This window comes from Primulina tabacum, chromosome 12, assembly GCF_025594145.1.
Source record: "Primulina tabacum isolate GXHZ01 chromosome 12, ASM2559414v2, whole genome shotgun sequence".
Lineage (NCBI taxonomy): Eukaryota > Viridiplantae > Streptophyta > Magnoliopsida > Lamiales > Gesneriaceae > Primulina > Primulina tabacum.
In genome coordinates this window covers 28,917,607-28,930,694 of record NC_134561.1, presented here as the reverse complement: position 1 = coordinate 28,930,694, position 13,088 = coordinate 28,917,607, and the positions used below count along the sequence as shown (strand labels likewise).

The window sequence follows — 13,088 nt, the reverse complement described above, 5'->3', positions numbered from 1 at the left end:
GGTATCTAGATAGTGGTTGCTCAAGACATATGACAGGGGATGCAAGTTTGCTATCCCAACTGATCAAATATAGTGGACCAAACATCAGTTTTGGAGATAATTCCAAAGGTAAAACTGTGGGTAAGGGTAAGCTTATCCATGGTAATTTTACTGTCAAAGATGTTTTACTAGTTGAGAACTTGAAGTATAACTTGATTAGCATCAGTCAGTTATGCGACAACAATTTCTTAGTTCAGTTTGATAAAAACACTTGTTCAGTTAGAGACCCAATTAATGAAGTCATCCTAACTGGCAATCGTTGTGGAAATACTTACAAAGTCAGTTGGACTGATCAACCTCATGCACCAGTTTGTTTCATTGCTTCCAAATCTTCAAAAAACTGCTTGTGGGATAAGAGGTTGAACCACTTAAATTTTAAATCTAATGCCTATCTGAGTAAACATGATCTTGTAACTGGTTTGTCCAAACTAGATTTCTCAAAAAAAATAAAATTTGTTCAGCATATCAGTTTGGTAAACAAGTAAGATATTCATTCAAAAATAGAGGTTGTAAATCATCCTTCCAATGCTTAGAACTGTTGCATATGGATCTTTTTGGTCCAATATCAGTCATGAGTTTAGGGGGAATGAAATGCACCTTAGTAATTGTGGATGATTTTTCAAGATTTACTTGGGTTATTTTTTCAAATCCAAAGACCATACTGCTGCACAACTGATTAAGCTTTTCAAAAGACTTCAAAATGAAAAATCAGTTGGGATTGATCGAATAAGGTCTGATCGAGGGACTGAAATCATCAATCAAAATCTTTCAACATTTTTAGAAAATACTGGGATCAAGCATGAGCTCTCAGCAGCTAGAACCCCTCAGCAAAATGGAGTAGCTGAGAGAAGAAATCGGACCCTTAAAGAAGCTGCTAGAACGATGCTTGCTGATTCTGGTATTTCTCAAAGATTTTGGGCAGAAGCAGTAAACACTGCATGTTACACTCAGAACAGATCAATGATTAATAAGAATCATGTGAAAACAGCATATGAGATCTGGCATGGACGAAAAAGTGTGGTTTCATACTTCAAAATATTCGGCTGCAAATGTTTTATTCTTGATAATGGAAAAAATCACTTAAAATCCTTTGATATTAAATCTGTAGAGGGAATATTTCTTGGATATTCATCAGTCAGTAAAGCTTATAAAGTCTTTAATAAAAGCACTTTAAATGTTGAAGAATCAATACATGTCGTATTTGATGAATCTGTGCTAACTGATAAGCCAACTGATCCAGTTGAGCTAGTTGCAAATATCAGATTGAAGGATGATAATGAAGAAGAAAAGCATATCAATCGAAACATCCTTCAAACACCTGAACTAGAAATACTAGACCAACCAGTTGAACAGGAAGTTGTCCCTGATAATCAGTTAGTGGAGCATATTGATAATATTCAGTTACCTACTGATCCAACTCCAATTGAAACTGAAGAAAACATTAAGTTACCAACAGAATAAGCTGCTGACATGAACACAATAAATACTGAGCTCAGATGGAAGAAATCACATCCTTCAGAACTTGTGATAGGCAATCCATCTGATCCGGTAAGGACTAGAAATAAAATATTTAATCTATTTATTCATTCTGCTTTCGTTTCACAACTAGAACCAAAGAAAACTGATGAAGCTCTTGCTAATCCTAACTTGATAAATTCTATGCAAGAAGAGCTAAATCAGTTTATCCATAACAATGTATGGAACTTAGTTCCATGACTAATTTCTAAAACTGTTATAGGTACAAAATGGGCATTCAAAAACAAACTAAACAAGGATGATTCAGTTGCACGCAACAAAGCAAGACTTGTAGCTCAAGGATACAGGCAAGAAGAAGGAATTGACTACGATGAAACTTATGCACCAGTTGCAAGACTGGAAGCAATAAGAATGTTCCTTGCCTATGCATCATTCAAGAATTTTAAAGTCTACCAGATGAACGTGAAGAGTGCCTTTCTGAGTGGTCAGTTACAGGAAGAAGTTTATGTTGAACAACCATCGGGTTTTATCAATCACTCTTTTCTTGATCATGTTTATCATCTGAACAAAGCTTTGTATGATCTTAAACAAGCTCTAAGGGTATGGTATGAAACACTTTCAAAATTTCTAACTAATCATGATTTTACTGTTGGATCAGTTTATAAGACCTTGCTCAAATTCTCTAAGAATGATCATATTTTATTTGTGCAAATTTATGTTGTTGATATTATATTTGGGACAAATAACCCCAAATTTTGTGAGAAATTTTCCAAGTTGATGCAGGACAAATTTGAGATGAGTATGATGGGTGAACTGACATTCTTCCTCGGTCTGCAAGTAAAGCAACTGAAAATTGGTATTTTTATCAGTCAGATCAAATATACGAAGGAATTGTTTAAAAAATTAGGCATGGAAACATGTTCAGCTGCAAGTACTCCCATGAGTTTATCAGTTAAACTTGACAATGATCAAGAGAGAATATCAGTTGAGACGACACTCTATAGGGTTTTAATATGTTCACTATTGTACTTAACTGCTAGTCATCCTGATATTGTATTTGTTGTTTCATGTATGCTAGATTTCAGACAAATCCTAAGCAATCGCGTTTTTCATCTGCCAAACTTATTTTAAAATATTTTAAAGGCACACAAAATGTAGGATTATGGTATGCTAAAGATTCTTCTTTCAATTTAGTTTGATATTCAGATGCAGATTATGCATGATGTAAGCTAGATCGTAAAAGCACCAGTGGATCTTGTTAGTTTCTAGGAGACAGAGTGATCTCATGGTTAAGCAAGAAGCAAACATCCATAGCTACTTCCACCACTGAAGCAGAATATCTTGCTGCTGGAAGCTGCTGTTTCCAACTGCTCTGGATTCAGCAACGACTGAAAGATTATGGAGTCTATGCAAAAGAATCTCCAATATTTTGTTACAATAAAAGCACAATTGCGATCACATACAATTCAGTTCTGCACTAAAGGACCAAGCACATTGATGTCAGGCATAATTTCATCAGAGATCATGCTCTGAAGAAAGCAATCAGACTGGAATAAGTTCCAACAGAACAACAAGCTGCTGACATCTTCACCAAACCATTACCAGAGACTAAGTTTTCTCATTTTCGAAATATACTTGTCTTAATTGATTGAACCTGATTATGTAATTTTTGTTGTCATTTTATTGATTATCAGTTATAATTGATCAGTTAGTCTTTTATCAAGTGGTAACTGCTCAGTTAGTCAGCTGTCAGATAATAACATTTCAATTAGTTATTTTCAGTTAGTGTTATTCGATTGAAATCAGTTTGTTTGCAGAAAACTAAAAAGACAACGATAAACTAAATAAACTTTTATTTATTAAAGGTGGTGCCCGTACATTGATAATTTTTTTTTTCACCGCAGACCTCCACAAGGATAACCAAGTGGTTAATTCCCCAGCGGAAGTCTTTAGGAAGCCCTCTGAAATAACAATCTTTTTTAGAGTCCTCCTCTCCTTTATAAGCATCAGAAGGTAGACACCTTCATCAGGGAAGATGCCCACCTCATCAGCGATGCAAAGGGGCCGCCGATACTTCCTCATCGTTGCTACCCGTTTGGGGGTAGCAACTAATCCTCCCTGCTGGAAGGATTGGAAGTCCTGAAGCTTTAGTCAGAACAGCATAATCTTTTCCTAAACTTCATTTTCCATTGCAGGCTTTCGTTCTTCTATAGCCGACTGCATAAACTCGCCTACCATGTCTGGACTTCTTGAACCACATTCTCCTGCCATTATTGTTTAAACTGATCTCTAGTTGCTGATAATTTGTGATTAACTATGATGGTTCCATTTATAGCCAAGGCTCAAGGCAACTGAAGAGATACAATCATTACACTAGCCTATTCATCTTCTGAACATAAGATTCTTTTCCTTAAATTAAATGTCATTTTAACTTTCATTTAAATTTACAAAATATAAAATATGCATATATTAAGGAGGAATATCTGATTCAATCGGTTAACTGAGAAGAAATACTCGGATGGTTTTCAGTTGATGTGACTCAGCTCACAACTGATCACTCAGTTGTTGCCCCAACTGATCTTCTCTAGTACGTTAACTGATTAATCAGTAATGATTCCATATTAACTGATGTGTCTGATTATTTACGCATTAATTACTGTCTTTCAATGAATAGTGTTTTGGAACGTGGCCCCATGTAGACCATTTAAATTTCACACACGTTTCAGCACATGTACACACGTTTTATTCAAATTTTCCTGGACTAACATGTGTCCAAAAATTTGAACAGTCACATACATATGTACTATACCCCGCTCCATTTTAGTTTTTCTTATTTACGCGTATTTCAGCATTCAGAGCAAATTACTACTCAAAGCTTATTCTCTTTCGCAGATTTCAAATCACTCAAATGGAAAATCAAATCCCTGCTCACATTCTTAATGCTATTGCTGTTGATTTTGATTCAATCCTGACTATGAAGGACGAAGGGGTCAAGAATATATTTCTCAAACTAGAAGCAGCCAGGCTGAAGGGATTTCTGGGAATATCTTCCCAAGAAATTTATCTGAAGGAAATTCAAGACTTCTACGCTAATGGATATATCACAACTAATGGCAAGATCGCTACTACTGTCAATGATCAGCTACTAATCATTGATGAGGACTATTTCGGAAATCTATTTCAGCTGCCTACTGATGGGCTAGCACATATCTCTGAGGTGAAAGCATCTGATGTTGACGAGATGCAAACCCTTCTTTCTACTGATGGTCGGAAAATCAAAGTTTCCGATCCCAAGAAGGAGTTGAAGCCAGAGGTACAGTTGCTGGCTGAAGGGCTCTTAGCGAAGGCAGGATCCTTTGCTGCCCTAACTCTGGAGAAATTCCAAGCCATGACTGCTATCATGGCTGACAGGAAGATAAACAGGAAGAACATTATTTTCAACATCTTGAAAATATGTTTCATGATGTCCTGTCGTTGACCACCAAATTAATTCCTACCCTTTTAAATAAAAACGATTGTAATGGTTAGTAGGGTCGAATCCACAGGGAACGGTAGATTTATTTCTTTTTATAATAAAAATAAAAAAGGGGGGATTTGTTTTTGATAATTACTAAATAAAATAATCAAAGCTAAAATTACCAAGCAAGAAAAATACTGAATCTAGAAATGAAAATTAATTGACGAGAATAAAGTGAAGATTTTATTATGAGAAAATACTGATTCAAGGGGATTCTACTATTTTATTAACTCACTTTTCATCGGTTAACCAATCATTTATTCATATTATTCCAAGCAATTAACCTTAGAATAATTGGGATAGCCGCTAAAATTCTTGTGTTTTCCTAAATTAACTGACCAAACCCAGCATCCAGTCAAAACTTACCAATAATAAACTGGCACGATAGCGTTCCATATTAATTAAAGATAGCATTTTAGTTTCGTCAAAACAGTTAATCCTAAAATCTAACAACCGAGATAGCTGCAATTGGAAGATCTAATTCCGTCGATTTATTTAGATTACACATGTTATAATAGCACCACACATATAACCTATTGCTACTCACGTACCAATCGTTCATGACAATTACGGATCACTGAATTCATGATTAGCATTAGAAAATCATACATCAAATTAAATTGTCAGATTAATTTACGTATAACATTCATATAATTAAATCCAACAAATACTTGGGCAAACAAGAATAATAAATTAAAGTGCAAAAACCTCATAGTGATAAAATTAAATAGTAGACTATCCCTTGAATCAGACTAAGAAAACTAGCCTAACATAGTTTGATCTACAATATCCATAAAAAATAAATAAGAAAACATAAAGAAATGCAAACTATTTTGTTGGGAGAAAATTGGAAGTCTTCCGCCTTCAGCTACGTTGGATTCTTGTGGTGTTGCGTTGGAATTCTTCTTCCTTGCTTGTCAACTTCTTGTGCTGCCGCCTCCTTGTTCTTGTTGATTAGTGTAGGCAAGAAAGGAAATATTTTGGGTCCGATAATAAAATAGAAAAGCCCACTAATTTCTTAATTAACCCTAAATCTCAATCTTAAAATATAAAATAATGGATAATATCTTATCTATAGTTTCATTAATTCTTTGAAATCTTCACAAAATCGGATTTTTCCTTTCTAGCAATTTTAGGCAGCTGAAACATAATCACAAGGCGTGGTCACGCCTTGTTCCAAGACCTCTTCTGGTTTGGCAATTCTCTTTCAAAATCTATCTTGGAAACTTCAAATGTGATAAACATCACATTTTTAACTCAAATTTGCTCCAAAATCGTAAAAGTTCCTCCTACAATAAAATTACACAAAAATGTATCAATTAAACATATCGAGGTTTGGAATAATGGAAAATATGAAAACAAAAATACTAACTATTACGAGCCTATCAAAATCTCCCACATCTACACGATGCTTGTCCTCAAGCATAAAATAGATCAACTCATTATCTCAATTTTTCGTCCTCCTTCCGCTTCCTTTACTTATCCAAAACATTTTTTCATGGAACCAGAAATTTTAATTTCAGAGCATTCACAAAATAACATCATGAACAATCACTGCAGTCAGAATGTGTAGATATTAAAATGCAAGGGATTTAACAACTCCTCACAAGATTCGCTCAATATGCTCATTAGCGTCTAGGAAATATATCAATAAACTCTCATGTCAAATGCATTGAAAATTTTTACCATAGGCTTGCAAATATATCAAATCCTTCCACTAAATGAATGAATTAAAATACACAAACAAAAAGGGCTATAAATGGGTTGTAACGTGGCTAGGGGGTGAGGTTGGATAAAAGGAAACAATGAGCTATGGAATTGGAGAAACCATAACAAACTTTTCTCACACGAATAAAAATGTATCCAAAAACTCTTATATCTCATTATAACAATCAAGACCATTTTTTTCAGCTCTTTGTTTTCTCTCACTTCGTCTACTTCTCTTCTTTTTTTTTATTGCTTTTTTTTTACAGTGACTATAAGGATTCGAGATTGACTAAATCCCAACAATTCTCACTATTTCGGATTGAGTGATGCTATTTGTGAAAATTTTATATGATTCTCCAATTCAAAGTTCAAAAAAAGGGGATAACCAACAAAAAAGATTTATCACGGCTTGTAATGTGGTTATTTTTATTCAAAGAAAATGGCTGAGGCTCAAACTTGGTTCGGTAGGGGTCTATGAATCAGGGTAGGCTCAAAGAACGGCTCAGATGATGCGAAAGAAAATGGTTTGAACCTAATACCCTTATCATTTTGTCTATGCACCTAATCCACCACAAAGTGTTGACAAAGACATGTATAACAATGCAAGTTCTATAAAAATTAACAATGCAATGACAACACAATCAAAGAAAATGGAGTAGGCGCAAAGCTCACCAAAAAAATTATAGCAATTGTGTTAAATCCCACACACTTGTCCTCTCTAACTATCATCAAGAGCACTTATTCATAATGAAAAAGTGAGAATGCAAAAACATTTGCACGCAAAGAAAACATCATTTTTTTATTCGCATCGGAGGCAATCAGGATTCAGAAGAAAAAGATAACAAATGAACTAGGTACTTGGAACTAACAACATAACTATTTATTTATTTTAATTTTTTTAACCCAAAATGCAGAAAATTAAATCAACATACTAAAAGTCAAATAAAAAAAATAAAAAATTCCACAGTCAAGTCAAACATCTCACAATCAAATCAAAAACATCAAAAACTCCCACACCTAAACTTGACATTGTCCTCAATGACAAAAAATAGATGCTCAACTAAAATGATAAAATAATAGGAAAAGTTAGAGAACTCTCCTGAAAAAATGTTGAGCATCATAAAGAAACATCATCTACTGCGGCGGTGAAGAAGTGAGAGCGTGGCTCGGTTATAGAAGTTAGAGCAGACAAGCGGCGAGCGGCTAGTGGGTCGCAACGAAGCTGGACAAGGTGGCGCGAGATGGGAGAGGGGATTTGGAGAGAGGAGATAGAGGCTGCTGTGAAAGAGAGAGAAAAAAGTAGGTTAAGAAAATTTGTTTTATTATTTTTTTTAGAAAAAAAAATATGTTCCCTGCAGTAGAGGTATTTCAAAAAGACGTGGCCACGCCTTGTGCGAAAACCTCTACTGGACCAAATTTTTTATTAATTTTTTTAAAATTCAGTAGGGGTGTTTCAACAAGGTGTGGCCACGCCTTGTTGGAAAACCTCTACTGGAACAAATAAAAAATAAAAAGAACTAAAATTTGGGTTGCCTCCCAATCATCGCCTCTTTTTATTGTCGTTGGCTTGACTTCATTCTTTCTTTTTCTCATGGTGGTTCAAATATGGTCACTTTTTACCCTTTATTCCGCATGAGTATTTTCATAGAAAATTCAGCATGTGACTGTTTTCTTTGAATTTCTTGGAAATCCATATCCCTGGAATATTTCCTCTCTTTTTTATGAGTACATGCTTGGGTCGATCTGGAGTAAGTTTTCACGCAATTTTAGATGTCTGCGAATCAGAGAGAGAAAATATAATATTATAGTTTTCAACAGGTCTTTCAATAATCTCTTCTAAATTATTCTTATCAACAATTTTTGAATTTTCTTGTGACAATTGATTAGCGAGATCAAGAGTATTAATAGTGCTTTCACTAACAGGATATTTCATGGTATCATAAATATTAAACTTAACAATCTCACCATCAAATTCCATAGTAAGAGTACCACTATTAACATCTATGACAGACTTTGAAGTTTTCAAAAATAGTCTTCCTAGCAAAATTTGACTGTTTAAAACATCTTTTTCCATGTCAAGCACATAAAAGTCAGCAGGAAAAACCAAATTTTCAACTTTCACAAGTACATCTTCAATTACACCTCTAGGATAAACAGTGGACCTATCAGCAAACTGGATCACAATGTTGGTTTCAGTCAGAGGTCCAAGTTCCAAATAATTATAAACAGAATCAGGCATGACATTGATAGAAGCACCTAAATCCAACATAGCCTTCTCAAGTCTAGTATCGCTAATAGTACAAGGGATAGAAAACATACCTGGATCACTACATTTGATAGGAATAGTTTTTTGAATGACTGCAGAAACATGTTATCTTCCTTTTGCTTGGCTGATGCTTGTATCCCAATTTGTTGAACATCCAATTCTTTACAATTTCTCAAAGTAATTGCACTCACATTCTCTCTTGGATTCACCACTGTCTGAGAAGGTATATTACCTAAATTTTGTGCTTCCAACTTTTGAATTGAGGTTGTCAACTGTCCCACTTGAGGCTCAAATTCTGAATGCTAGCCCTCGTTTCCTGTTGAAATTTTTGAGTGTTCTCAGCTAAGGCCTTCACAATTTCATCTAGGGACATACCTGAGTTAGAGGCTTGCGCAGGTGACGGATGTTTGTGATAATTTTTTTGTGGATATCCCTGTTGACCTCCTTGATTCCTATAGCTGAAATTCGGGTGATCTTTCCATCCTGGATTGAAGCTATTAGAATATGGATCGTATCGACGTTGAGGTTGTCCAGGAAATCCATCGATTGCATTAACTTGTTGTGGGGGATCTTCCTGTAGTATAGGGCACATGTTCATCGAATGTCCAACCATCATGCATACCCCACAAGCTTTGACCTGTTGTACCTGTCCTACAACCAACTTTTCCAAAAGATATGTCAAAGAATCTAACTTTTGATCAATAGGACTAGTGCTTACCTCATTAACTTGTCGTGGGGGGTTATCTTGCCTAGATCTAAACTGCTGTGCATTGGCAGCCATGTTGGAGATTAGAGCTCGTGCCTCTTGAGGCGTTTTGTTCACCAATGCATCTCCACTTGCAGCATCAATCATGTTCCTATCAAAAAGCGAGAGTCCCTCATAAAAATATTGACCTAGTAGTTGTTCTGGAATCTGGTGTTGTGGACAACTGGCACACAACTGCTTGAATCTCTCCCAATACTCATACAAAGTTTCCTCGTGTAGCTGTCTAATCGCACAAATGTCTTTTCTAATATTTGCTGCTCGTGAAGCTGGGAAAAACTTCTCCAAAAATTGTTGTTTCATATTGTCCCAAGTTGTTATGGATCCAGAAGGCAAGTAGTAGAGCCAATCTCGAGGCTAAAGATAATGGAAAAGCTCGCAGTGAAATTTGTTCCTCTGTGATCCCTTGCGGTTTCATGGTTGTGCAAACAATATGAAACTCTTTCAGATGTTTATGGGAATGTTCACCTGCAAGACCACGAAAAGTAGGCAATAAATGAATCAAGCCAGATTTTAATTCAAAAGTAGCATCAGTAGTAGGGTATTGAATGCATAATGGTTGTTGAATAACATTAGGATTACCTAACTCCTTGAGTTTTCTTTGAGCTTGTCCTGCCATTTCTTCTTGGTCACTTTCAATTCTTTCAATCTCAAGATCAACGTCTGATTCTCTTTCTGTATCATCGGAGTGCAATAATGCGTCCAAATCAGGAGATGATGATGATGGTTGCTTTTCACGCCTTAATCTTGCTTCTTTTCTCAATCTCTTAGTTGTCTTCTCGATTTTTGGATTGTATTCGAGTTCACCTGTACGAGAAGAACGAGGCAAAAAACATCAAAACAAATTATCCTTACATCGTTCCCCGGCAACGGCGCCAAAATTTGGTGTGCTGTCGTTGACCACCAAATTAATTCCTACCCTTTTAAATAAAAACGAGTGTAATGGTGAGTAGGGTCGAATCCACGGGGAATGGTAGATTTATTTATTTTGATAATAAAAATAAAAAAAGGGGGATTTGTTTTTTATAATAACTAAATAAAATAACCAAAGCTAAAATTATCAAGCAAGAAAATACTGAATCTAGAAATAAAAATTAATTGACGAGAATAAAGTGAAGCATTTATTATGAGAAAATACTGATTCAAGGAGATTCTACTATTTAATTATCTCACTGTTCATCGGTTAACCAATCATTTATTCATGTAATTCCAAGCAATTAACCTTAGAATAATAGGGATAGTCGCTAAAATTCTTGTGTTTTTCTAAATTAATTGACAAAACCCAGCAACCACTCAAAACTTACCAATAATCAACTGGGCACGATAGCGTTCCATATTAATTAAAGATAGTATTTTAGTTTCGTGAAAACGATTAATCCTAAAATCTAACAACCGAGATAGCTGCAATTGGAAGATCTAATTCTGTCGATTTATTTAGATTACACATGTTATAATAGCACCACACATATAACCTATTGCTACTCACGTACCAATCGTTCATGACAATTACGGATCACTGAATTCATGATTAGCATTAGAAAATCATACATCAAATTAAATTGTCAGATTAATTGACGTATAACATTCATATAATTAAATCCAACAAATACTTGGGCAAACAAGAATAATAAATTAAAGTGCAAAAACCTCATAGTGATAAAATTAAATAGTAGACTATCCCTTGAATCAGACTAAGAAAACTAGCCTAACATAGTTTGATCTACAATATCCATAAAAAATCAATAAGAAAACATAAAGAAATGCAAACTATTTTGTTGGGAGAAAATTGGAAGTCTTCCGCCTTCAGCTACGTTGGATTCTTGTGGTGTTGCGTTGGAATTCTTCTTCCTTGCTTGTCAACTTCTTGTGCTGCCGCCTCCTTGTTCTTGTTGATTAGTGTAGACAAGAAAGGAAATATTTTTGGGTCCAATAATAAAATAGAATAGCCCACTAATTTCTTAATTAACCCTAAATCTTAATCTTAAAATATAAAATAATAGATAATATCTTATCTAAAGTTTCATTATTTCAAATCTTGCATAATCTTCACAAGATCGGATTTTTCCTTTCTTGCAATTTTAGGCAGCTGAAAAAAAATCATAAGGCGTGGCCACGCCTTGTTCCAGGACCTCTTCTGGTTTGGCCATTCTCTTTCAAAATCTATCTTGGAAACTTCAAATGTGATAAACATCACATTTTTAACTCAAATTTGTTCCAAGACCGTAAAAGTTCCTCCTACAATAAAATTACACAAAAATGTATCAATTAAACATATCGGATGTTGGAATAATGGGAAATATGAAAATAAAAATACTAACTATTACGAGCCTATCAAAATCTCCCACACCTAAACGATGCTTGTCCTCAAGCATAAAATAAATCAACTTATTATCTCAATTTTTCGTCATCCTTCCGCTTCCTCTACTTATCAGAAACATTTTTTCATGCAACAAGACATTTTAATTTCAGAGTATCTCACAAAATAACATCATGAACAATCACTGCAGTCAGAATGTGTTGAAATTAAAATGCATGGGACTTAACAACTCCTCACAAGATTCGCTCATTCTGCTAATTAGTGTCTAGGATATATATCAACAAACTCTCATTTCAAATGCATTAAAATTTTTTACCATAGGCTTGCAAATATATCACATCCTTCCACTAAATGAATGAATTAAAATACACAAACAAAAAAGGCTATAAATGGGTTGTAACATGGCTAGGGGGTGAGTAGGATAAAAGGAAACAATGAGCTATGGAATTGGAGAAACCATAACAAATTTTTCTCACACAAATAAAAACGTATCCAAAAACTCTTATATCTCAATATAACAATCAAGATCATTTTTTTTGTTCTTTTTTTCAGCTCTTTTTTTCTTTCTCACTTCGTCTACTTCTCTTCTTTCTCTTTTTTTTTTTTTGCCTTTTTGTTTTTCTTTTTTTTTACGGTGACTGTAAGGATTCGAGATTGACTAAATCCCAACAATTCACACTATTTTGGATTGAGTGATGCTATTTGTGAAAAGTTTATATGATTCTCCAATTCAAAGTTCAAAAAAGGGTGATAACCAAAAAAAAAAATTTATCACAGCTTGTAATGTGGTTATTTTTATTCAAAGAAAAAGGCTGATGCTCAAACTTGGTTCACTAGGGGTCTATGAATCAGGGTAAGCTCAAAGAACGGCTTAGATGATGCGAAAGAAAATGGTTTAAACCTAATACCCTTATCATTTTTTCTACGCACCTAATCCACCACAAAGTGTTGACAAAGACATGTATAACAATGCAAGTTCTAGAAAAATTAACAATGCAATGAC

General features: G+C 34.6%; 1 protein-coding gene across 1 annotated transcript; it reads right to left on the bottom strand.

The window, feature by feature from the left end:
- Positions 1-8,495: 8,495 nt before the first annotated feature.
- LOC142520310 (uncharacterized) lies at positions 8,496-11,103 on the bottom strand. The gene is made up of 6 exons (XM_075623311.1): positions 11,073-11,103; positions 10,237-10,575; positions 9,724-10,037; positions 9,381-9,579; positions 9,059-9,237; positions 8,496-8,912 (listed from the first exon to the last, which is right to left on the bottom strand). Exons 1-6 carry the CDS (start codon positions 11,101-11,103, stop codon positions 8,496-8,498), a joined length of 1,479 nt encoding a protein of 492 aa, XP_075479426.1.
- Between the last annotated feature and the right edge of the window lie 1,985 nt (positions 11,104-13,088).

Excerpts from the sequence above, each read along its gene's own strand:
- LOC142520310 (XM_075623311.1), bottom strand. The coding sequence starts at position 11,103 with ATGGAACGCTATCGTGCCCAGTTGATTATTG. Across the intron at positions 9,580-9,723 it reads CCCCACGACAAGTTAATGAG|GAAGATCCCCCACAACAAGT; the intron begins GTAAGCACTAGT and ends CCTATACTACAG. Across the intron at positions 9,238-9,380 it reads TGCGCAAGCCTCTAACTCAG|GTAATATACCTTCTCAGACA; the intron begins GTATGTCCCTAG and ends CACAAAATTTAG.